General features: G+C 42.5%; 1 protein-coding gene across 1 annotated transcript in view; it reads left to right on the forward strand.

Moving 5' to 3' along the window:
- LOC139476069 (dynein axonemal heavy chain 5-like) overlaps positions 1-25,846 on the forward strand; it is a 71,783-nt gene that overhangs the window by 26,899 nt on the left and 19,038 nt on the right. Inside the window, exons 25-60 of the mRNA XM_071259308.1 lie at positions 746-952; positions 1,833-1,913; positions 2,739-3,143; positions 3,620-3,738; positions 4,242-4,541; positions 5,029-5,269; positions 5,871-5,997; positions 6,106-6,178; positions 6,649-6,802; positions 7,223-7,489; positions 8,166-8,432; positions 8,969-9,193; positions 9,644-9,816; positions 10,332-10,510; positions 11,231-11,418; positions 11,818-12,012; positions 12,325-12,459; positions 12,753-12,860; positions 13,641-13,940; positions 14,641-14,884; positions 15,144-15,256; positions 15,987-16,151; positions 16,695-16,820; positions 17,690-17,830; positions 18,572-18,682; positions 18,943-19,065; positions 19,553-19,795; positions 20,452-20,604; positions 20,933-21,073; positions 21,579-21,821; positions 22,517-22,671; positions 23,156-23,309; positions 23,843-24,007; positions 24,151-24,339; positions 24,696-24,852; positions 25,556-25,761. Coding sequence (XP_071115409.1) covers positions 746-952; positions 1,833-1,913; positions 2,739-3,143; positions 3,620-3,738; positions 4,242-4,541; positions 5,029-5,269; positions 5,871-5,997; positions 6,106-6,178; positions 6,649-6,802; positions 7,223-7,489; positions 8,166-8,432; positions 8,969-9,193; positions 9,644-9,816; positions 10,332-10,510; positions 11,231-11,418; positions 11,818-12,012; positions 12,325-12,459; positions 12,753-12,860; positions 13,641-13,940; positions 14,641-14,884; positions 15,144-15,256; positions 15,987-16,151; positions 16,695-16,820; positions 17,690-17,830; positions 18,572-18,682; positions 18,943-19,065; positions 19,553-19,795; positions 20,452-20,604; positions 20,933-21,073; positions 21,579-21,821; positions 22,517-22,671; positions 23,156-23,309; positions 23,843-24,007; positions 24,151-24,339; positions 24,696-24,852; positions 25,556-25,761 — 6,573 coding nt within the window. The remainder of the gene's footprint in view (positions 1-745; positions 953-1,832; positions 1,914-2,738; positions 3,144-3,619; positions 3,739-4,241; positions 4,542-5,028; positions 5,270-5,870; positions 5,998-6,105; positions 6,179-6,648; positions 6,803-7,222; positions 7,490-8,165; positions 8,433-8,968; positions 9,194-9,643; positions 9,817-10,331; positions 10,511-11,230; positions 11,419-11,817; positions 12,013-12,324; positions 12,460-12,752; positions 12,861-13,640; positions 13,941-14,640; positions 14,885-15,143; positions 15,257-15,986; positions 16,152-16,694; positions 16,821-17,689; positions 17,831-18,571; positions 18,683-18,942; positions 19,066-19,552; positions 19,796-20,451; positions 20,605-20,932; positions 21,074-21,578; positions 21,822-22,516; positions 22,672-23,155; positions 23,310-23,842; positions 24,008-24,150; positions 24,340-24,695; positions 24,853-25,555; positions 25,762-25,846) is intronic.

Consider the following 25,846-nt stretch of genomic DNA (forward strand, 5'->3'; position numbering starts at 1 on the left):
TAGATTGTTTGGTCCAGACGGGATTGTTTACAGTCCGCCATCATTTAGCTTGAATATAGTTGAGTGTGGCGTTTAACAACAAATAAGCAAACAAACTTGAAACGTTTGATGACCATATGACAATGTATGAACTAAAAGATGTTCAGAAATAGCTTTCTGTCAAAGACATTTGTAATAATGTTTTGATCACTATTGCAATATTTGAGAGAAACTTTACCATAAAACAGGATACTTAATTAGTCCAGCCCCAGAAATCTTGCCAGAATATAGCCTCATTGCTTGTGTGTGCCACCTTCTTGTGAAGCAGTAACGTCAGTGATAATATCAGAATATGCAGTAGGGGAGAAACAATACAGAGAGTTAACGATACGATAGATAGGTCACGTTAAGACATATATTGCGATACATAGGATACGATACAAATCGCAATACATTTTTTCTTCAAACCCCATGGAAAATTCTTGACTATAAATATTTCAGAGCAGGTTCAAAGGGAAAGGCTAGCTGTAGGCACATGTTCGTAGTGGGTGTTTCTGACAGCGAACTTGAAATACTAATTGCAACACATTGTGCAGTATTTGACCGACAAAAACTCTTAGGGGTCATGAAATGAGTAGTAAATAATGTGTAGTGTATCGTATCGTCGCATGAAAACTCACGATGCACTGATGTATCGTTTCGCCCCTAATGTGCAGGATACAGTTGTAGGATGAGATATTCTGTTTCAACTTGAGGTTTGTTGCAGGAGATGGAGCTGCTTGCCGCGGAACAAGCTGACGAGGGAGCTAAGTTGATTCCCACCGCCCAGGTGAAGCCCCTGCACAAGGTGATCAGCGAGCACAAGGATGTGATGAAGATTGTTATCCAGTTAAACTCCATCATCTCCACATTCAAGGCAGACGTCAACGAGGCACTGGAAGTGTATACTCAGTACTCTGAACTTTGGGCTCAGGTATGGCTGGCACATCCTTCTGTTTCCATGACTAAGTTACTATGGGATTTTATGTTGGCAATGGGAAAAAAAACAGTACTCATTCATTTTTGTCATCTTGTCAAATAGAAAAAGATTGTGGTAGGATTGATGGAAGAATTCCAACTTGATGGAAAAAATCTTGAATTTTGCATTCGGGTTTTGAAAAGGCCTAACATTGTAGTCTACGTTGAAAACCCTCTGTAATAGAATGAAAGGTCTTGAATTTGACAACCATGGTACAGTTATGCAAATATGTTATTATTTTCTTTAATAATGCCTGACTCCATCCGGAGCAACATATTACATTGATTTGTCAGTAAATATTATTGAAATACTGGTACATGGATATACATGTGGAGACATTCTGACAATTAAATAATGTAAGGATGTCCTGTTAAATCTGTTTGAAAGCACGCTTACTTTACACCTCATGATCATTGCCTTACAAAGGCCTTTAATTTGGTGTCTCAAGTTGTGTAAACCAGGAATACTTGTAACAAAGTGTTGTATTCTTGGTTCATGAAAACCACAGACTAATCTTTTTGGGGATGTTTGCATCTAATGACATTATTTTCTCAAAGAAATTCAAAAGATTGTAAAAGATGTGATGCATTAAAGTTGATTGTGACATCATTTATGATGATGTTTGTAGGTTAATGCTGCACTGCAGCAGCAGGGTATCCAGGGATGAGTGTTTTGAGATGTATCGTGATGGTGTTAGTTAACGCTGCACTGCAGCAGCAGGGTATCCAGGGATGAGTGTTTTGAGATGTATCGTGATTGTGTTAGTTAACGCTGCACTGCAGCAGCAGGGCATCCAGGGATGAGTGTTTTGAGATGTATCGTGATTGTGTTTCAGGAGCCCGAGGAGAAGGTGAAGGAATTCATGGCCAGCAAACCCATCATGTCCGAGATTGAAGCGCAGATCAAGTATTATCAGGTACATTCCCTTTCCCCAATGGTCTAGATGTGTGGGGACCTGGTTAGTTGGGGTGAATGGGGTTTAATGTCACGTTCAGTATCATTGCATTTATACAGCACACGAGTGTGTGGCTGCTTGTACTCGTCCAGACTAACGCCGGTTTTATAGTCAGCCTATGAGATACCATGCTGCAGTTTAACATGGATACCACAGCGATATAACAAACTATTTTAGCCCAGTAGTCCTTATAATGATAACGTATAGCAAAACTCTTAAAAAGGTCAAATTTCAACTAGTCCGTGGGCAGTTTAGCAAGGGCTATAGAACTAGTGCCAATTCCTAACACTGCTACCACTGTCAGACAGAATATACTGACTTTGAGCTGACCAAACCTTGGCGCCAGGGACAGTAGCAATATGTTGACAAGTACCCTCTTTTAACTTTTGGTATGATATGGCCTGGATGGAACCACCGACCTTCTGCTCTCCAGACATATTCTCTGTCCACCATACCACTGGTCTGCTGTAATCTAATGCTTGTCGTAAGATGTGAGTCAGTGAGTGAGTCAGGTGGTCAGACTCAGTGACATGATAAATTGCAAGAATATCATTGACTGGTTTGTCTGTCAAAGACTCAAGAGCTTACAGACCGCTTTGTGTGGCTGGCATCCTGAGGGCTAGTGGAATTAAGGCATGTGCCAGATGTTGTGTTGTAGGAAAAGTTCAGGTCAAATAGCATTACCACTTCGTGACATCTGACCGAGTACTGTTCGCTGCTATAAGCCCATCTCACTCCTATCTGCATGTGATACTCACCAGACTTTTTGCATCCTTATTTTCACAGCGGCTGGAGCTAGAGATTGAAGAGATGCAGACAAGTTTCCGTGTGGGCTCCGTGCTGTTCCTGACCGACGTTCTCAAACTAGCGTTGGTCACGGAAACCCGCAACTGGAAGCATGCTTACGCCAAGGCCCTCAATGAGAAGTGTGGTAGGGAGATGGATGAGACTCTGGACTTCATTGACAGCCTCATGAAGAGACTTAGTCGACCAATCAAAGATTTGGATGATGTGAGAGGCGCCATGGCCGCTCTGACTGAAATACGAGAAAATGAGATCCGTGTTGATATGACCCTGGGTCCAATTGAGGAGACATATGCTCTGCTGAATCGGGTGAACATCTTCTTCAATGATGGCAATGCAGAGAGAGTCGACTCAATGGCCTACATCTGGAAGAAACTTAACACTCAGGTTTGAAAATTTGGAATTTTTTATCTAGTGCATACATCAATACCAGTTTCCAGGAGTATAGTTGACCTGCCTTGTTGATGGAAGGCATGTCATGACAAGATTGTGTGGATTGTGCTCATGTTATCAACCACTTGTTTGCTGGATAGTCAACTGTGATGTATCTTATGAATTGATGCTTGGCTAATCAACATTCACATTTGGACAGCCTTGGAGATTTGTTTTTATGACTTGTTCAGATGACTAGTGTAAAACTCAGTGGGGAGTGTGGCCCAGTCTTCTAAGGCACTTGGGCAGGCCAGAAATCAAAAGTCAAAAGATAATGTTATCTATTCAAGGTGTTAGGACAGTTGATGAGTTTATTTGTTTCAGTGCAGAAAGACTGATTTAGGAATCAATACTTTCAACAATGTTAAACTGATAACCTTCGTGAGATGCAATGATTGATTATAAAGGATGGACTGTGTCTGTACCTACAGGTGGAGGTGGTCCAGGAACATCTAGTGGTCATTCAGCCCGAGTTCAAGTCTGACCTCACTGCTGGCGTGGAACAGTACATTGCTGATGTCAGCTCATTTGTCGGTGACTATGACAAGACGTAAGTAGATAGAACTGGTCTTTTTTTGTTGTTATTTTGATTTTTTCCTGAAACTGACACCCTGTCCATGATGCATCACTTGTGTCACCACCTTCGTTCAACTAGCCTTCAGCGTTTGAATACTCCGTTCTCAAGCCTCAGGCTATTTGATAGCAAAGGTGTCACACACAGTCTATGAACTGTTTTGAAGATTTCCTTCCACTATTGTAATGATCTGTCTACATAAAAACAGCATCAGTGTTCTGTCACAAGATGAAGACTGCAATCGGAAGATAAAAATATGAGGGATGCAGATATGGAGAAAAATGTTAGAGGTTTCAAGTCACTAAAGTACATCCTCAGATTGACACATATTGATTGGACATCCAATTCAAATCGGAAGCTGATGTCATAGGAAGATTTGTCAATCACTTTCAGTTCCAAATTCAGGTTTGTGCTGTCACATTGTAAGGTAACACTACTGTCTATATGTGGATCTCCTAACCCACTCACTCTGATTCCAGGGGCCCGATGGAGCAGGGTATTCAGCCGAGTGAGGCCTCGGACCGTCTCAACATCTACCAAGCCAAGTTTGACGAGCTGTGGCGGAAGTATGTCACCTACAATGGTGGTGAGGAGTTGTTTGGGCTGCAGGTGACGGAGTACCCCGAACTGTTCCGCATCAAGAAGGAGCTGAACCTCCTCCAGAAGCTGTATCAGCTGTACAACGCCGTCCTGGACAACGTCAGCGGGTACTACGACATCGCCTGGTCGGATATTGACATTGAGAAGATCAACGGAGAGCTCTTGGAGTTCCAGAATAGGTAAGGGTTCAGCAGTACTAATGTAGTAGCCAGTGGGGTTGTCTAGAGGTTAATGCATTTTCTTGTCGAGCTGAAGGCCGAGGTTCGACTCCTCATGGGTACATTTCTGGGGATATCGCTGGAATAGTGGTAGAATCAGACTAAAAGTTCTGGCTCACTTCTAACCCTTACAGGTTTCACTCTAGGAACTCTGAAAATTTCAAATATTCAAGAGGTACACCAACACTATCCCATACAGCACAATCTTAAAATGCCCCACTGTATTTAGAAATCTGGGCCTAAAAGCACAAGGCCCCCTCTCACTAGTATTATTCCTGCCCTTATTTTTGAAGTTCAAGATTAAGGCGTCAGGGACCCCAGCATTTCCTTTGATAAAAATTGTCTAAGAGATGATCGATCTGCTGGGAATGTTCTTGAAGTGTTGTTTTTGAGTTTACTGTTGTTTGTGTTGTTGTGAGGAGATGACTTTATCTGGTGTTTTGTGCAGGTGCCGTAAGTTGCCAAAGGCCTTGAAGGAATGGCAGGCCTATGAGGATTTGCGGAAGACTATTGATGACTTCAATGAGACTTGTCCACTCCTTGAGATGATGTCCAACAAAGCCATGATGACCCGTCACTGGGAACGGATTGCACAGATCACTGGACACACATTTGATGTGGAATCCGAGAACTTCCTTCTGCGAGACCTGATGAAGGCTCCACTGTTGCAGTACAAGGAGGACATTGAGGTGAGACATGCTAGATAGACTAGAGCTGGATACACTAGAACTAGACAACGCTAGAACTTGACAACACTAGAGTTAGATGCTGTAGAACAATACAACACTAGAATTACATACACCAGATCTAGACAACACTAGAACTAGACAACACTAGAACTAGACAACACTAGAGTGAGATGCTCTAGACATAGACAAATCTAGAATTACACACACTAGAGCTAGACAACACTAGAATTACATACACTAGAGCTAGACAACACTAGAATTAGACAACGATAGAACTAGACAACACTAGAACTAGACAACATTAGAGTGAGATGCTCTAGAACTAGACAATGCAAGAATTACATACACTAGATCTATACAACGCTAGAATTACATACACTAGAGCTAGACAACACTAGAGCTAGACAACACTAGAACTAGACAACACTAGAACTAGACAACACTAGAGCTAGACAACACTAGAGTGAGATGCTCTAGAACCAGACAACACTAGAATTACATACACTAGAACCAAGCAAGACCATAGAACTAGTGACTGTTGTGACTCTCCTGACTGTTGTGAATGTTGTGACTCTCCTGACTGTTGTGCGTTGTGCTGCAGGACATATGCATCTCGGCTGTGAAGGAGAAGGACATTGAGGCTAAGCTGAAGATGGTGGTCAATGACTGGAGTGCCCAGAGCTTCCAGTTCTCCAACTTCAAGACCAGGGGAGAACTCCTTCTCAAGGGTAGGCACACACTTTACCTCATGGAGAAAAATAGCACAGAAATATGGAATGTGTTAAGGAGTCTGTTTGACTGAATGGCAAGTCTATAGTGCATTACTTTCTGTTCAGGTGACACGACGTCCGAGACTGTGGCACTGATGGAGGACAGCTTGATGGTGCTCGGCTCCTTGCTAAGCAACAGGTGAGGGAGGACTGTTTGGTCAAACTGTTGTTATTTCTTTCAAGAAAACATCCGTTCTTCAAAGCACTGTTTTTCAAATAGTTTTGTGAGTATGATGACATGTGTGCCATTTTCGTGGAGCACACATGTCAGACTTACATGGAGCCAGATTCAACAAATGTCTTGTTGTTCATGGACAAACAAGAATGATGAAGTCACAAGTTTGTTGGTCATTTTCAATTTCTCCTTTTTGTTATTATAACATTTGGGATCAACACATAAGTTTACATGCAGCAACATAAAAAAACAGTGCTTTTTAGATCTGCTACACATTACATTATATTGGTAAATCCGTAAAACCAGTTTTCCTGAAATCACTTAATGATATTCTTGTTGATATTTCAAGTGTTTCTCAGTGCGTTCAGTCTTAACTTCAACCATTTTCCACAGACTGCTGTGTACGACAATTGATGAATGTACTCTGTCTGTAGATACAACGCTCCGTTCAAGCCCCGTATACAGGAGTGGGTGCAGAAGCTGACTGGCACCACTGAGATCATTGAGAACTGGCTGGTTGTACAGAACCTCTGGATCTACCTGGAGGCTGTGTTTGTGGGAGGTGACATTGCTAAACAGTTGCCACAGGTGGGTGTCCGACACAGCATGTGTTGATTTGATCAACAAACTGATTGATAGAATGTTGTAAACTAGGCTTTGAAGAAATAAAGGTGTCATACAAAGTTATTTTTCAGAAAATGTTTGAGTCCCACTTGTCCATTGGGATCATTTTCTATAGATTTTAGTGTTACTGTATCACTATTTAAGCTGAAGTTATTTCACTGAAATAAATAAAAGTGGAATTAGGTTTGGTCTGCTTGGATCAATTGGCGATGAAGATATGTTTTTTAATTTTAGTTAATATTTTAGCAGTTGTGTGGATCAGGAAAGTGTAAAAACTGTTTTCATTAACCCAGTGAACATGATACATCAAGATTATTGAGGATAGTCATCAAATTGGCGACCCAAAAATTGATTTGTAAACTGATGTAAATCTGTCGTTGGCAGGAAGCCAAGCGGTTCAGCAACATTGACAAGTCCTGGCAGAAGATCATGCAGCGTGCCCATGAGAACCCCAACGTGGTCGTGTGCTGCGTCGGTGACGACACCCTGAGTCAGCTGCTGCCACATCTCCTGGAACAACTGGAGATCTGCCAGAAGTCTCTGACTGGCTACCTGGAGAAGAAACGTCTGGTGTTCCCCAGATTCTTCTTTGTGTCTGACCCTGCACTTCTTGAGATCCTTGGACAGGCCAGTGACTCGCACACTATCCAGGTGAGGCAGTGTTCGTCCCTCATTCTGTCTATTGTAACAGGGCAGGGGCATGGGCAAGGGGCACGGCCAGGGGAAGGGACACAGGCAGGGGCATGGGCAGGGGCAAGGGCAGGGGCAAGGGCAGGGGCAAGGGCACGGCCAGGGGCAGGGTCACAGGGATGTCCCCAGATGTCTAAGGTCCCTAAATTCATGGGTTCAAATCCCAGAATCACTGTGATTATGTTTCTAGGGTTCTCAGCAAGATACCTGAGCTTCATCAAAGTGAAAAATTTCTCAGACCTCCCAAGTCCCCAATACTTGTACCAACACTTACATTTATAGATGGAAAATAGGATTGCTTGACCGACCAAGTTTAAACTGTAGTTTCCATAATTGCAAATATTCAATATGTGACCCATAAAGTTCATCATAATTCAATACACTGCATTAGTATGTGAAACTTATACATTAATCGTCAGTTGTTTAAGGTGTGGTCACTACGAGGGAAGAATGCAAGAGGACAAGATAGTGAAATATTGACAATGTGATACATTATACCGTAGGAGATTTACCTGACACACCATCCTTTGACATTTGAGTATCACCATTACTGAGAAATAAACATAGAATTCTCTATTGACTTTTTTGTATGTGGATGCATTTTTGCTTTACTGCAAGAACTCTTTTGTTCCTTTAGAACCACCTCCTGAGTGTGTTTGACAACACCCGCCTGGTCACGTTTGACGAGAAACTTTACGATAAGATCCTCGGCATCAACTCACAAGAGGGTGAACAGGTTCTACTGGATGAGCCAGTCAACGCCCAGGGTAATGTCGAGGTGTGGCTTGGGGACCTCCTTAACAATGGCCGCCGCTCACTGCATGGCATCATCAGGACAGCCTCTGTAGCCATCCAGGACCCGGCTTTCAACCTGCTGGAGTTTGAGAACACCTTCCCATCTCAGGTGGGTGTCCGTTGTATGTAACCTGTTCAAGGAAGAGGTCAGCTTCATAACTTCAATGTAGAAATTTGTTTGCTTAAACCTTACATAAACCTTACTCTAGTCCTCAAAGATTGTAACTAGTTATGGTTCTGAAATGCTACTCGTCAATGAAGAATACTAGATTTTACTTATCCTCGACACAATGTAGTGGGCGCCTGGAAGCGGAGTAGTGTAAAACATGAAGGCTGATGACATCAGAGCCAATTTAAAATGCTCTGGTGTTAGGATTTATGATCCAGTATGTATATAAGCCTGTATCTAACAACAATAGGATAATGGCCTTTTTTGTCCCTCTGACATATATTGAAATGGGGAAAAATTGTGAAAATAGTTATGAAAGCTATCAGATGTGTTCATATGAGATTTAGACTCGAAAAAGGTATAGTTTTCATACCAATATTTCAAAGTGGGCCCTTTTCCAAACTCGCGCAGTATGAGTTATCCAATCTCAGTGTTTGCTGAAGAATATGAACTAGACATGGTGGTGCTCTGTGCAGGTTGGTCTACTGGGCATACAGATGATCTGGACCCGCGACTCCGAGGACGCCCTGAACAACGCTCGGACAGACAAGAAGGTGATGACCACTACCAACCAGAAGTTCCTGGATCTTCTGAACATGTTGATTGAGCAGACCACACGAGAGATGACGAAGATGGAGAGGACCAAGTATGAGACTCTCATCACCATCCACGTCCATCAGAAGGACATCTTTGACGATCTGGTAAGACCCAGCGCCAATATCTGGTATTCCTGTGACAGCAGGCTTGAAGAGTTTTAATTCAGCAGTTCGGCCTTGAAAAGACTTTAAAAATTGTATGAAATCCCTTGGAAAGGCCTTAAACTCTGCTGGTAAATGGATTTACTTCAGTTATTTTATGTTCAAAAGATTGTAATGACTGATGTAGGAAAGGATGACTGTATCTCCATCCATGAATAAGATTGAAGAATGTTGTACATATGGATGTTTCAATGGAACCATTCGGACAGTGAAATAAAGTCAGAATGGTCTAACACTGTGGTCTGTTTGCCTTGGCTAGTATGATTATTGCCATGGAAGGCCATAAGAAGGTATTCAATGTGTTGGATCAAGTATGATTTATGCTGTAATGGAAGTCCTGTGAGAGCTGCAGCGTTCCTTGCCTCCCTGATCTGCATTGTGTTCCTGTTGCAGGTGCGTCTCCATGTCAAGTCGGTGAACGACTTCGAGTGGCTGAAGCAGTCCCGCTTCTACTTCAAGGAGGATCTGGACCAGTGTGTCATCTCCATCACTGATGTGGACTTCACCTACCAGAACGAGTTCCTGGGGTGCACCGAGAGATTGGTCATCACCCCCCTCACTGACAGGTGGGAACATTCACGTTTACATTCACATTATCTTTCACAGTCACATTTGCATTTACATTGTCGTTCATGTTGTCATTCATGTTCATGATTTCTTAGCGGCACTTAATCGCAGAAGTATCAATGAACACAGGGTTGACTTGTGGATTTCAACTTCTAATTCTTTCAGTGCGACATTTTGGAAGAGGTACTTGTACCTTTTGCTTGCTCTTACCTCTTGTACCTTACCTCTTGCTAGGTAAACCCTGAAACATACTAAAACCTGTATCAAATGGTGAAGTTAAAATCCATCCTGTCAGTTGTGTGATCTGTTGGTAGTGTGTTGTGTGCATGTTGGTAATGTGCTGTGTGCATGTTGGTAATGTGCTGTGTGATCTGTTGGTAATGTGTTGTGTGCATGTTGGTAATGTGTTGTGTGCATGTTGGTAATGTGCTGTGTGCATGTTGGTAATGTGCTGTGTGATCTGTTGGTAATGTGCTGTGTGATCTGTTGGTAATGTGTTGTGTGCGTGTTGCAGGTGTTACATCACCCTGTCCCAGGCCCTGGGGATGTCCCTGGGGGGTGCCCCCGCCGGCCCCGCCGGTACAGGCAAGACAGAGACCACCAAGGACATGGGGCGATGTCTCGGCAAGTACGTGGTTGTGTTCAACTGCTCTGACCAGATGGACTACAGAGGTCTTGGCAGAATCTACAAAGGTGAGGGCAATATTTTTTCTTTCCATCTGTCAAACCCATGTGTATTCTGGGGAAAATGCGTCTGTACTTGTGTGGAGGTCTGGCTGGTCTAATCAGGCTGTGTTATCGTAACCTGACTGCCTACATAGATGCTCATGCTATCAACCACAGGTGTGTCTGGTCCAGACTCAATTATTGCAGGTTACTTTGATGTTGCTGGAATGATCCTGAATATGAAATTAAGGCCACACATTTTTGGTTTTAGTTTCACGGGCCCAAGTCCCCAACTGAAAAGCAGCTTTAAAAGAAATATATTAAACATAAACATATTTATTTTATTATGTCTCATGCTAGAAATATACAACCCTTATACAATATTAAATGTTATATATAAATTCCATGTCTTCACAACTATCAGTGATTCAAGAAACCAGCTGCAGTTTTAAGTCCATGGCAGAATGACTTTCATATAAATAAATAAATGATAGACGTAGCTATTTATTTTTATTTTTATTTCAACCAACCTTGTGTGAAAAAGGCTGAATAAATCTGTGAATCATCAAATTATTAAAGTGTGGGCTAAACAATTTAACTACCAAACTGACACTGTCAATAAGACAAAATCATCTCCATCTGCAACAAGCAATCAACACACTTGTAGATTTTTCATAAATAATATAAGGACATTACATGGAATAGTTAGTCCAGATAATAACGCTACTGTTTTGTTGTTTTAATTAGGTCTTGCTCAGGCTGGTGCCTGGGGTTGTTTTGATGAGTTCAACCGTATCGAGCTCCCGGTGTTGTCCGTGGCGGCCCAGCAGATCGCCATTGTGCTGCAGTGCAAGAAAGAGAGGAAGTCACTGTTCATCTTCACTGATGGAGACTCTGTGGACATGGACCCAGAGTTTGGTATCTTCTTGACCATGGTAAGTCATCACATTAATAGTGGTGTACAATTACATCTGTGGTCATCAGATGTTTGCTGAATCATTACTTGAACAATGTCAGTACTCTCATTCTCTGTGGTTTACCGTGAATTGTTTTGTCCCTGGGAGCCTTTGTGTCCCATTTGTCTCAGATGCTGCAACTAACTGGGCAGAGTTGTGTCCCTTCCCCATGGCAGAGATCATAGGTTTAAGTAACAAATTTGACCTGATAATGTTTCTAGGTTTGTCAGCACCTTATTTGTGCTCATTGGTTTCACAATTGTTGTAAACGTCTAAGACCTGGTTCACTTCGGCTTTCCTCCCACATTAAGCTGTGGTATAACTGAAATACTGTTCAAAGAAGCATTGAACCCAACTCACTCCCTCTCTGCTTTGTAGAACCCTGGCTATGCAGGACGTCAAGAGCTGCCTGAGAACCTGAAGATCAACTTCCGTACCGTGGCCATGATGGTTCCGGACAGAGCTATCATCATCCGTGTCAAGCTTGCCAGTTGTGGTTTCCAGCAGAACATTGTTCTGGCCAAGAAGTTCTTCACCCTGTACAAGCTCTGTGAGGAGCAGCTGAGCAAACAGGTCAGTGTTTCCCAGTTCTTTGTTTAAACACTCTGTATACATGTATCTGCTATACGAGGTCTAGACCAAGGTCTATTCTAGCATTGGTGTGATGGTGTAGCTTAATGGTTAATGCTCTTGCTTGTCACACTGAGGACTGGGTTTGATTCCCAACATAATGATTTGTGAACATCATTCTCCTCTCCCCTGTCTTGTTATTGCTGGAATATTGCTAAAGGTTGCATCAAACTATATTAACTGTCTGATTCAGTATAACTTTGCAAGAACTTACAATGTATTTTCACTAAATGTTTTTACGTCTTCACTCTCCAGGTCCACTATGACTTTGGTTTGAGGAACATTCTGTCCGTTCTGCGTACACTTGGAGCTTTCAAGAGAGCTAACCCTGATGATGGAGAGCCCACCATTGTGATGAGAGTATTGAGAGACATGAACCTCTCCAAACTGGTCAGTGAGAAATAGCGGCCCTTTAGTTTTACAGATTCTATACAGACTGTTGTCCCCCAAATTGTTTTCTCTAAATTTGTGAAATTTTCGGTCGGTAGATCAATAAAAAAAATAATAAAAGAAAACCTGTCAAAGCAGGGGGAAATGTGAAATTTCATTGATAACATTATTACAGAAATAGTTTTGCATCGTTGCATCATATGATGAGTCTATGATGAGTCTATGATGAGTCTATGATGAGTCTATGATGAGTCTATGATGAGTCTATGATGAGTGTTGTCTGCTGTTGCCAGGTGGATGAGGATGAACCACTGTTCATGTCGCTGATTGAGGACTTGTTCCCTGGGATGACCTTGGACAAGGCAGGCTACCCGGAGATAGAGGCGGCCATTGAGAAACAGGTAGGAAGACATTCATGGTGCTCCGACATCTTTGATGTCCCGTGTATCTGTTAGGTGTAAGACCCTGGACCCATTTACAGCCAACGCTTAGTTTGGAAGAGTCACCACCATCTTCTCTCTCTCTCTTCTCTCTCTCCTCTCTCTCATGCTAGCTTGTCACAGATTTCTTTCACTCATGATCTTGAAAAATCAAATGGCTGTTCGGAACAGCGTAGCATCTCATCCAATGTCCACATCACCAACAGCTTTGCTGTTTTCCCTCTGTGAAATATGTTTAGGGGCTTTTGACTCTCTGGCTTCAGATGTATACTCACTGCCAAAACAAACGCGAATAACATACGTGTTGGTTAATATATGATAATTGCTCATATTCAAGAGATATTAGATTGGTTCGATGCACAAACGAACATACTGTTATGTTGTTTGAACCGACGCTTGTGAACACATCGCTTATGACATCATAGATCCATGACTAGAGATGCACCATGTGTCTCATGCAGGATTAGCGTGTAAAGTTGTGAAATCATGTGCAGCGTATCATGATAAGAATAAAGACGCTGTGGTAACATTTGGCTGATTGTTAGTTTTGTCATTAATTGGTACACGTTGGATACATCTCTTCTTAAAGTACATCTCAATATGTTTCTATGGTTCGTGTTTCTTTTGGCGGTGGGTATATTATTAAAAGTTTCTTGTTAGTCTTGACTACCCTCGTAGTATTCAGTCCAAATGAGGTGCTGTCCCATCACCTAAAGACATCTTGCATCTTCGTCTGTGTAGGTTAGTGATGCGGGCCTGGTCCATCACGCCCCATGGGTCCTGAAGCTGATCCAGCTGTTTGAGACCCAGCGTGTCCGTCACGGCATGATGACCCTCGGACCAACTGGTGCCGGCAAGACCAAGTGTATCCAGATGCTGATGAAGTCCATGACAGAGTGTGGCACCCCCCACAAGGAGATGAGGATGAACCCAAAGGCTATCACTGCCCCCCAGATGTTCGGCAGACTGGACGTGGCCACCAATGACTGGACGGACGGTATCTTCTCTACTCTCTGGAGGAGAACACATAAGACAAAGAAGGTGGGTACTGATAGGGAGAATGTTATTGGAAATTATTATACAAGCTAGTACTGTTGTACATCTTCATGATGAAGGATAAGCTCACTGAAATAGAGGAAAAAATGATTTTGTGGGGTTGAGGAAGGGAAAGCGGTTGGGTGGGGCTCAGTGTGTTGGGTGCGGGTATGGGGGTAAGGTGTTTTGGGTGGGGCTCAGTGTGTTGGGTGGGGGTATGGGGGTAAGGTGTGTTGGGTGGGGCTCAGTGTGTTGGGTGGGGGTGGGGGTTAGACTGAGGGGAAGAGGAAGCAGGCCCTTTTTATTGGAAATATGACGGTTCAGGTTTATTTTACTTAATCATTTTTTGTTATCAGAATTCATTTTTTACCTTTGAAACATTTTGTTCATTAATGCCAAAGTATTCCCTTATTTTAACATACCTAGACTAAGGATGTGGTATTTGTAGGATAGGTAAAGGACTGATGTTTGTAATTAAAATGCCCTATGCTACTTTATGTTGTACCAGGTCCATGTCTTGATATAATTTATACCTAGTGTGAAACGGATACATTATTACAGAGCAATATCATTGACTGCAAGATTGTGTTGAATTGACAAAGGATTCATAATGACTTGGCTCAGAATGTCCCAAATGACCTTTATACCATACCTAGTCCAGCTTTAATGCTTCCACTACACTCTACACTCTTGTCCTCTGTCACAGGGGGAGCATGTGTGGATGATTCTTGATGGTCCTGTGGATGCCATCTGGATTGAGAACCTCAACTCGGTACTTGATGACAACAAGACACTGACACTGGCTAACGGAGATCGTATCCCCATGGCACCCAATTGTAAGATCATCTTCGAGGTCCACAACATCGACAACGCCTCCCCCGCCACTGTGTCCAGGAACGGCATGGTCTTCATGAGCAGCTCCATCTTGGACTGGGACCCCATCCTCAAGGGTATGTTTGTTGTGTAATGCTGCCTCGCCGATATTCTGTCTGGTTACAACACTCAACCAAGTCAGTGAGTCTGACCACCCAGTCCATTTTAGTCACCTCTTTGACAAGCCAGAGTGCTGGGCATCTAACCTATGTCTCCCCATAGGATATTGAAACCTGTTTGATTGGTTCTTATCACTTGTAAACATTGTATGATTGGCTGACTAACACAGCTAAAACTTGTTCTTTGTTTCTATCTCTGTATGTCTATTCCCCGCAGGCTGGCTTGTGAGTCGTCCCCCGGCCCAGAGCGACATGATCTACAACGTGTTTGAAGCCATCTTCCCCAAGTTATATCTGTTCGTTATACAGACCCTCGAGCCCAAGATGGCGGTATGTGCTCTCACAGTTTCTGTTACATATGAAAAAATATTGCAAGATCGGTGTTTGGAATCATATGGGATTTCATCATTGATTCTTCATTTTCAGTTTGATCAACCAATTGTCCATTGTAATCTGTACTCATCTTGAAATTGAAAGCAGCAACATGAGCTAAAGTGTTTGTTGTATATGACTAAGACTGTCAGTGGAAGTCAGAAGTAAAGATTCTTTAAAGCTGGAAAGAACGTATTTGTTAGATGTTTGTATCTGCTGTAGTTAGAAGTAACATATCTATTTTAGTTAAAAGTAGCATATCTGTTGTAGCTTGAGGTAATGTAGCTGTTATACCTGGAATTAATTTACATGTTGTTAGAAGTAACATCTGTATAGTTTGAGTTTACACATCATTTGTAACTGGAATTTACTTGAATGTTAGAGGGGCGATTGGGTAGCCTAGTGGTTAAAGCTTTCGCTTGTAATGGTTTAGACCTGAGTTCTATTCCCCACATAGGTACAATGTGTGAAGCCCATTTCTGGTGTCCACTGCCGTGATACTGCTAAGATATTGCTGAATGTGGCGCAAAACAATACTCACTCACTCATTTATGTGTTATCGCTAGAAGTACCGTATCTGTTGTCGCTAGAAGTACCGTATCTGTTGTAGCTAGACGTACTGTATCTGTTATAGCTAGAAGTAACGTATCTGTTGTAATGAAGAGTAACGTCTGTGTTGTTTGTGCAGGTGCTGGAGTGCATGTACATCCGCCAGGCCATAGACGTCCTGGAAGGCCTGCTGCCCAAGGGCGACGACAACAAGGACATTCAGAGAGACCACCTCACGCGTCTCATCATCTTCGCTATCATGTGGTCCCTTGGGGCACTCCTGGAGATCGAAGACAGGAAGAAGGTCAGGAATCTACTTCCAACTTTACCCTTTGGACCTTGTAGCTACTTCAAACCTTTCACGAGTAATTAGTGATATTTTCAGGAACAATTTTAAGAAAATGTCACACCAAGCAGTCATGTATTTATTTATCATGGAACCTTCTAGGATCCTTTGATATTTCTGCAATAGTATTTCCATACAGGGACTCCCAAAATCTTTGATATTTGACGTGAAGGGATCTTTTCCAAAACCCTCTTTAATTTCTAGTACTTAATAACCAACAACAATGTTTGTAATCAGAAAGAATTCAGGAATATTTCTTAGATTTGAATACCATTTTGACTGATTTCATCTTAGTTTAAAAACCTGCATGTCATGTATTGATGTTTTGGGTGTTTAATCCAGTACTGAGGACAGAAGTGATTGGTTGTAAACTTTATTTGTCATCTTGTTAAGATTACAGTTTTTCCTCACATAGTCTCACTGCTTTATTCCAGTCTGTGGTTTGCCATTTGTACTTTGATAAGATAAATGTTTAACTGGTAATGTCTGTTGCTGTTGTAGCTTGAAGAATGGTTCCTAGAGAAGAATGGAGAGCTGTGCCTCCCCCTGCCCCCCGTCACTGGGGACGACACCATCTATGAGTTTGTCGTTGGCGAGAATGGCGACTGGGAACACTGGGCGGGACGAGTAAGCAGTTATTTAGTGCATATCATTTCCAGTTTTAATTCATGATAAGTGATGACCTCTTTATTTTCTTCACTTACTTGTGTGTAATTGTTTATGCATTAAGAAATAGTCAGATGGATGTCTAGGACTGTAAATAATTGAGCACTGATGAACATTTAAGGATTTATACAACGATCCACACCATTGCTGTATAAGAACATGTTACTTGCAAAAAACAATTCAGTCAGCTGGGGACGTATTCTGCTCTGAAATGGTTAAGTGTTTAGAGTTTCGGGTCTTGATAGAATCAACTCCGTGCACTAGCGTGCAAAAGGCACTCTGCCCTGTACCGAAACATCTCATTGGAAGTATAGAGAAGTTGATGTTTAGGGCTGTAACAATTCACCGATACCTACGATATCATCGATACTTGATACTTGAATCGTCAGTTTGTGAGATCGCGATACACTATAGATAGAACAGGAACTAATAGAGTTACCTCATAATGGCAGAAGTAGCATAGCGCCACTTCTAAGCATTATAGAACACAAGGACGCGGAAGCTCAGGATGCGCTGACTGTTACATTTAATAACCATCCCTTCATTTAAAAACTATTTTGTGCTTGTGGTTTTCTTAAAGTTTTTGAGATAACGATGATATATGTGAAGAAAGAAGTTTTAGAGCTGTATTTCAGAGGTTCTATCATTTCTTACTATTTGATGTATCATGATACCATTAGTATAGTCAGTCTGTATCGTGATTTCATTGGTTCAACAATGCACGTCTTCTAAGGGTCACTTAAAGATATCATATTCTTGGACTTGTTATCAAACTTTGACATTCTGTTATATAAGCATGACGTTTTATCTGCAACTCTATTTTCCTTCAGGTGCCCGAATATGTGTACCCCACGGACGTGACGCCCGAGTATACGTCCATCCTGGTGCCCAATGTAGACAACGTGAGAACGGACTTCCTCATTGACACCATCTCCAAACAGGGCAAGGCCGTACTGCTGATTGGTGAACAGGTAGGTGGCAGCACCGTGACCCTAGTGTCAGATGTAGTAGATCGTTATGACGCAGATATTCTGTGTTGTTTTCGCCATCCTGTAGCAGTATTAAAATTTATTGTAGTTTTGAAATATTTAGAAATTGTCTGCTTTGTCAGAATCCTACACTTTGGAAACCATTTTACATCGGTTGTTAATATTGGTCATAATCATTGATGTCAAAGTAGACACAATTTATGGATAACAACTCCTTTATTTACTGTAAAGGCGACGTTTCGGTATAGATCCTTTTACCATATATACTGAAAGGATCCCCACTGAATGTCGCCTTAACGCTAAATAAAGAAGTTGTTATCCATAAACTGTGTCTACTTTGTCATCGATCAACTTCTAATAAGTAATGCCTATCAAACAAATCATAAATTAAAAAATTCTTATCACAGCATTATTTACAGAACGATCAGCTGTACAGGACTTTTTATTGTTTTTCTCCCATAGGCAAAAATCAATTGGCCATCACTAAGGCATGATAGACAAAGAAAATTGTTCCTTGAAAATATGCATAATCTTGACATTCATAGAATGGACATTTAATTGGTCAAAACATCTGTGACATGTGACCACTGTGAAGAAGGGAGTGGTCTTCTGTTACCCTAGCAGGGTTTGACTGTTTGATCGTGGGTTGATGCTAACGGGTGTGTCTGGGGTGATGCTGACGTGTGTGTCTGGGGTGATGCTAACGGGTGTGTCTGTCTCCAGGGTACTGCTAAGACTGTGATGGTGCAGGGCTACTGTGGCAAGAGTGACCCAGAGCTTCACATGTTCAAGAGCTTCAACTTCTCCAGCGCCTCAACGCCCATGCTGTTCCAGGTACGTTGTTGTGCACATTGTCTGCACTTGTTGTGAAATGAAGGTGGACAAAGCTGTGCGTAAAATAGACTCCCATGTTCGTTAATAGATTTCATGGTTCCAAGATCCTGTTTCCAACAGAAATGAAAGGTAAATTCCAGGTGGCAGGTATTTCTTTTCACTTGGAGTGCAACACATGCAACATATGTACAAATAGAAAACCGATGTCCTCGTCATGGCGCTAACTTATCCAGGTTAACATAGTCTGGTTTTGTTTTCAGAGGACTATTGAGAGTTTTGTGGACAAAAGGATGGGCACAACATATGGACCCCCTGCTGGACGCAAGATGACCGTCTTCATTGATGACATCAACATGCCCATCATCAACGAGTGGGGAGATCAGGTGAGCTACGATTCTGCCGTCACAGTGGAACAATGGATACGAGACATGGGTGACACGTTTCTTGTCTCAAGTGACATGGATGAGTTAAAGATGACAGTGTTTGGAATTGAGAGGATCATGGGATCCTTGTGGCCAACTGTGGTCTTTGAATCTAGGGACAAACTAAATCTTAGCTTTTAACGTTTAATAAGGTGAGTCAATGACTCATGCTTAATTTCAAACACTTGATTACTTTGAACCCTTGCGAGTCGGACCCAGTTAACCATCTTTCTGGTCCAGGGTATTTAGTATGGTAGAATTGAGATATAATACCCTGGATAACCGAGGATGAGATGCCAGGGAAAGCTCATCTTTCAAGATGTGTAAATATGACAAAGCTTGACAACGGTATATGGATCTATACCGAAACGTCACCTTTACAGTAATTAAAGAAGTTGTTTTCCATCAACTTCCATGTAATGCCTATGTTCTGACTTCCCCTCCCCAGGTGACAAACGAGATCACTCGGCAGATGATGGAGTACCATGGCTTCTATAACCTGGAGAAGCCGGGCGAGTTCACCACCATCGTGGACATTCAGATCATCGCTGCTATGATCCACCCTGGGGGCGGCCGTAATGACATCCCGCAGCGTCTCAAGAGATCTTTCAACATCTTCAACTGCACGCTGCCTTCCAATGCCTCCATTGACAAGGTTTTCAGAACCATTGGATGCGGTTGGTTCATCAAAGTGAGTTCTATGCATGATCAGGGCCCCGCCTATTCTATTATCTGCCAGTTAGGAACCAACAGTCCATGAGGGCTGACAGGGTGTTTTCTTCAGCTGCTCACACTGCAGACAATACGAAATCAGTGACATCATTCAGCACAATAATGCAACACAAGCCCCACCTATTCTGTTATCGTTTGTTGCTTAACGCCACACTCAGCAATATTCCAGCAATATGACGGCGGTCTGTAAATAATCATGGCTAGATCAGACAATCCAGTGATTGACATCATGAGCATCAATCCACACAATTTGGATACAATGACAGGCATAAAAAAGTCAGTGATCCTGACTACCCGATCCCGTTAGTCACCTCTTACGACAAGCATAGTCGCCTTTTACAGCAAGCATGGGTTGCTGAAGATCTTGAGATCTTCTACCCTGGATCTTCACAGGTCGATTCTATTATCGGCCAATCAGGAAACAATAGTCCATTTGTGGGTGTGACCTGATTCTTTTCTTTTGATGGAATCGAAGGTGGCAACATTGCTTGTGTACCCAATCAGCTGCTTTGGAATCACTTACAATTTATTTCTTTGACCTGTCCTTGATATATTGCCATAGACAATGTCTGGTATTGCACTTGGATCAATGGTACCACCCGTATTTGTCAACAGGAACGAGGGTTTGTTGAGGAGGTGTCGGAACTGATCAAGTCCCTGGTGCCAGCCACGAGGAAGCTCTGGCAGAAGGTCAAGATCAAGATGTTGCCAACGCCGGCCAAGTTTCACTATGTCTTCAATTTGAGAGATCTGAGCAGAATATGGCAGGTAAGGCTGTTCACAGTTGTAACAGCAAGATGGCAGACAGTTTTAACAAAGTAGTCTGTATAAAAATAATTACACTTCATGTTTTACTTACGAAAAGAGTCTTTTGCCAAAATATTTTGATAGTTTCTTTCAGAGCAATGGCAGAAAATATATTCTGTCTGAAATCCCAGGAATATGTTTGATAATCAAACACTTTTATTATTTAAAATCGTCACGATATGGCTGAAATATTGCCGATGTGACGTAAAACCCTAAACTCACTCACTCACTATTATTTAAGAACACCCTATTATTTGTTTGTTTTAAGTTATGACTTTGCCATTTGCAGGGAATGTTGAACACCACCAGTGAGACAGTTACCAACAATGGCATCCTGATGTCGCTATGGAAACATGAGTGCACTCGTGTCATCGCGGACAGGTTCACTGAGCTGACTGACAAGGATTGGTTTGAGAAGACTATCAAGCAGGTCAGTCTTGTCAAGTTCTCTAGTGAAGAATGTCAAGCCATTCATGTTGTTTGATGATATTGTCATGGCTGCTGAGTACTGTGCAGGAGGGTAGTCCGATGGTTTGAGTGTTTGCTTGCCATGTCAAAGTCCTGGTTTGATTCCATCTGGGTACAGTGTGTGAAGCCCATTGTGTCCACTGCTGGGATATTGCTGAAAACATTTAAAACCATCCTCACTCACGGTACTGTGTCTATCATACCAATGGGGCTTCAGAGTGGTTCATATTCCGGGACACTGATTGTTGTCCAGAAAAACCTGAAGCTACTCCATAAAACTGGTGATCACATTAAAGAATATCATGTAAATAATTAAATCATTGAAAGGATTCCTTGTGACATTTGCAAAATGTTAAAATCATGAAAAAGACAAGAAAAGCCAAATACTGTCTCTCTCCCTCCCTTCTCCTCCTCCTCCCTCTTCTTCTTCTGCATCCCCTGTCTGACACTGTGTCTGCTGTCTGCAGGTTGCTGAGGAGCAGTGTGGGTCTGCCGTCTGTCAGGACATGCAGGTTGAACCCTACTTTGTGGACTTCCTGAGGGAACCCCCCGAGCCCACGGGGGATGAAGCAGAAGATGCTGACTTAGATGCTCCCAAAATATACGAGCCCATCATTACATTCGAGGGCCTGGCTGAGCGACTCATCTCCTACCAGACGCAGTACAATGAACTCATCAGAGGATCCAAGATGGATCTCGTCTTCTTCAAGGTATGTCTGGCTGACAAGGGCAGTGATTTGTCTGTAAAATGTCATGCAAGAATAATACACATAGTCCACAGTGAAGACTTGTAGTTGACAGAAAATCCCCTTGCAGCTGTAGTTATAGGGCCAATGGACAGCTCCTGTCTGTGGATTGTGTTAAAGTAAATCATATTTACCTGTGTTTGTTCCTGATGGTAATGACCTGTGCCTGTTCTTCATGGTTAATTAACTGTGTACCTGTGAAGATCCGGGTTAGAATATGTCTTCAGCAACCCATGCTTGCTGTAAAAGGCGACTATGCTTGTCGTAAGAAGCGACTAACAGCATCGGGTGGTCACTCACTGACTTTGTGTGGGTTGATGCTCATGATATCAGTCACTGGATTGTCTGGTCCAGACTCAATTATATGTAGACTGCCGTCATATAGCTGGAATATTGCTGACAGCGGCGTTAAACAACAAACAAACAAACAAAAAACAAACAAACAAGTAATGATCTGTGCTTGTTCTTGATAGTTAATGACCAGTGTTTGTTCATGAAGGTATCTTACCTGTGCTTGTTCATGATGGCAAGTGACCAGTGTTTGTTCAGCATGGTAAATGACCTGTGTTTGTTCTGCATGGTAAATGACCTGTGTTTGTTCTGCATGGTAAATGACCTGTGTTTGCTCATGATGGTAAATATATTTGTATTTTCTTCAGGATGCCATGACGAACTTGGTGAAGATTTCACGTATCATTCGTACCCCAAGAGGCCATGCTCTGTTGGTGGGTGTGGGAGGTTCCGGCAAACAGAGCTTGACTCGTCTTGCTTCCTTCATTGCTGGCTACAAGATATTCCAGGTCACTCTCACAAGGTCAGTCTGGTGTCAGAGGTCGTCATGCATTAAGTGAATACGTGTTGTCTCTTGATCGTAGTATGGAGAGATGGGACGGCAGTAATTGAGCATGTTACAACTCTCAGGATCACTGTATTGTTGAGAACATGTTAACAAATTAAGCAATTCCCAAAATTTAATTTTTTTAGTTTGGACAATGCCTCTCAGTGTTTGCAATTAAGGATGAACATCAAGATGTGCTTGTCAGGGTCTGAATGTTAAAAATATGTTACTAAGCCAGGGTTTTCCATGATCCAGGACATTTTCCAGGTTACGATTCCAAAATGTCCTAAAGACTCTTTTAAGAATATATGATAAGAAAGAAAAATGCCCTTGCTAAAAAATGAAATAATGAAATTGTCCTTGTGAGATGTGTCTAATGTCCTATTCCATATTGCCATTTTTAATTGTTACGTAAGGCAGTATTTGATTTGTGGTCCTGAGTGAACTGTGTGTTGTTCAGGTCATACAATGTGAGCAACCTACTGGAGGACCTGAAGAACCTGTACCGCATCGCAGGGCAACAGGGCCAGGGCATCACCTTCCTCTTCACCGACAACGAGATCAAGGACGAGGGCTTCCTGGAGTACATGAACAACATCCTGTCGTCCGGAGAGGTAGGGTTACATGCAACGGGCCAGCATGGCTCCCGTGCCGTGTTTGTCAAACTGACTGCCATGAGAGTCTGTGGTTATAATGTCTGACTTTGGTGTAGACTTTTATGTAGACTTGCAATAGTCGCAGCACTGAGATAGTCGCAGCATTGAGATAGTCGCAGCAGTGAGATAGTTGCAGCATTGAGGTTCCTGGTGCCAATGTACCCTTGGAGCACGAATTGTTGCTCATGACATCAACCCCAAGTTTGTCTGGGCCAGATTGCAGTTTTGGGGCTGGAATATTGCAACTTTAAGTTTTAAAAGTATTAAGAAATATTTGTTGAGGGAAACTTGAGAATGACTGCATGATGATGTGTGAAATCGATTTCAGTCATTCTGCCTCAGTCATTGCTGTTAACTTCTATACTCTAATGGGGCAGTGGGGTAGCTAAGTGGTTATACCTCACTCGTCGTACTTTAAACATGGTGTAATTATTACAGAAGCATGACGTGTTTGTTTGTCAGCAACTAATGCTACTGGAACATGTTGTCAGGTTTCTGGACTGTTTGCTCGGGACGAGATGGATGAGATTCTGCAGGAACTGATTGCTCCCATGAAGAGAGACTCCCCTCGCCGTCCGCCCACAAATGAGAACCTGTACGACTATTACATGAGCCGTGTGAGGCAGAACCTCCATGTCTGCCTTTGCTTCTCTCCGGTAAGTACCAGAACACACTATAACTCATTGCTTACACCTGAACATACTACAGAGTCAGTACAGAAGCAGAGATTCCTTGTGTTTGTTTCATCCAAGTCTTCTGGGTGTAGTACTCATCTATGGTGTTTTGTCTTTTTTCTCAGGTTGGAGAAAAGTTCCGGAATCGGTCCCTGAAGTTCCCTGGTTTGATCTCCGGCTGTACCATGGACTGGTTCCAGCGCTGGCCCAAAGATGCTCTGGTTGCTGTGTCCAACCACTTCCTGGCATCCTATGATATTGTCTGTACACCAACGGTCAAGCAGTCGGTGGTCAACACCATGGGCGTGTTCCAGGTATGTTCTATGTCCCTCTGGCAAGGTTACCAGGGCTTCTGGCAGTGTGTAAAATGTAAAATGCATTGATAAGGCCTTGATTGATAAATTGTATTGAACTCTGGTGTGGTTATTGCAAGTGCGACACCACATCTCTCTACCCCATTTCAATCCTTTGGAATTTTAGAGATCAGACATTGTTATCAGCATTGCAAAAGCTTGAAGACTGGTAATCAACAAAAAATAAATGCATGTTTTATTCATATTATTTTCACTGATTTGTGCCCAAAAAGGTTAAACTTTGTGTTTTATTGATTTGCTCATGTGAGATTGGTACATTCCCTTATCAGTCATTACTCATGATCTTTATTTAACAGGATACAGTTGCCGAGCTGTGCAATGAATACTTCCAACGATACCGTCGCCAAACACATGTGACCCCGAAGTCCTACTTGTCTTTCCTGTCTGGATACAAACAGATCTACTCCGAGAAGAAGGAAGAAATCGGAATCCTTGCTAACAGGATGAATACAGGTAACATACCATTGTAGCACTCCTGTTCAGGATGGATCTAAGGCAGTACAATTGGCGGTGCAGAGTTGCATCCCTTAGCTGATCCAGGATCCACTATTCGTTGCTTAGATTTGGCCTTGATCTGTCTGCACCTGATTGCTCATGGGTTTTCCCCCAAATATTACAATCACCTGCCATGGTGTGTCTCATCAGGCTTTTGACCTGTTTGTTTGTTGTTTAACGCCTCACTCAGCAATATTTCAGCTATATGACAGCGGTCTGTAAATAATCAAGTCTGGACCAGACAATCCAGTGATTAACATCATTAGCATCGATCCAAGCAATTGGGATTGATGACATGCATCAACCAAGTCAGCGAACCTGACCACCCGATCCTGTTAGTCGCCTTTTAAGACAAGCATAGTCACCTTTTAAGACAAGAATGGGTTGCTGAAGACCTATTCTTTCCTGGTTCCTCACAGTCCTTTCGACCTGTGAAGATCTGACTAATGTAGATTAGTTCCATGGTGTGACCTGGTTCATTATGCATCAGCGACAGGACCATTGCCTGTGCTATCAACCACTGGTCTGTCTTCTCCAGGTTATTTATAGGCTGTTGTGACATAGCTGAAATATTCCTGACTGAAGAGTAACACAAACACTCACTCATTGAGGATACACATTGTTGATGGAGTTGAAGTTTAACCTCTGGTTCTCATTGAAGGTTTGAAGAAGCTGATTGAGGCGTCCGAGTCTGTGAATGAGCTAAGTGTGGAGTTGGCGGTCAAGGAGAAGGAGCTGGCTGTCGCATCCAAGAAGGCTGACCAGGTGCTGGCTGAGGTCACAGTGAAGGCCCAGGCAGCTGAGAAGGTCAAGGCCCAAGTCCAGTTGGTCAAGGACAAAGCTCAGACGATTGTCGACCAGATCTCTGTGAGTTCAGTGTGATACTCAACAATACAAGATCAGTTCTGAAATCACAGGAATATTTATTTGGATTTGAAACCTCTGATTGACC

This window comes from Haliotis cracherodii, unplaced genomic scaffold (genome assembly GCF_022045235.1).
Source record: "Haliotis cracherodii isolate W230 unplaced genomic scaffold, xgHalCrac1.p SCAF_3, whole genome shotgun sequence".
Lineage (NCBI taxonomy): Eukaryota > Metazoa > Mollusca > Gastropoda > Lepetellida > Haliotidae > Haliotis > Haliotis cracherodii.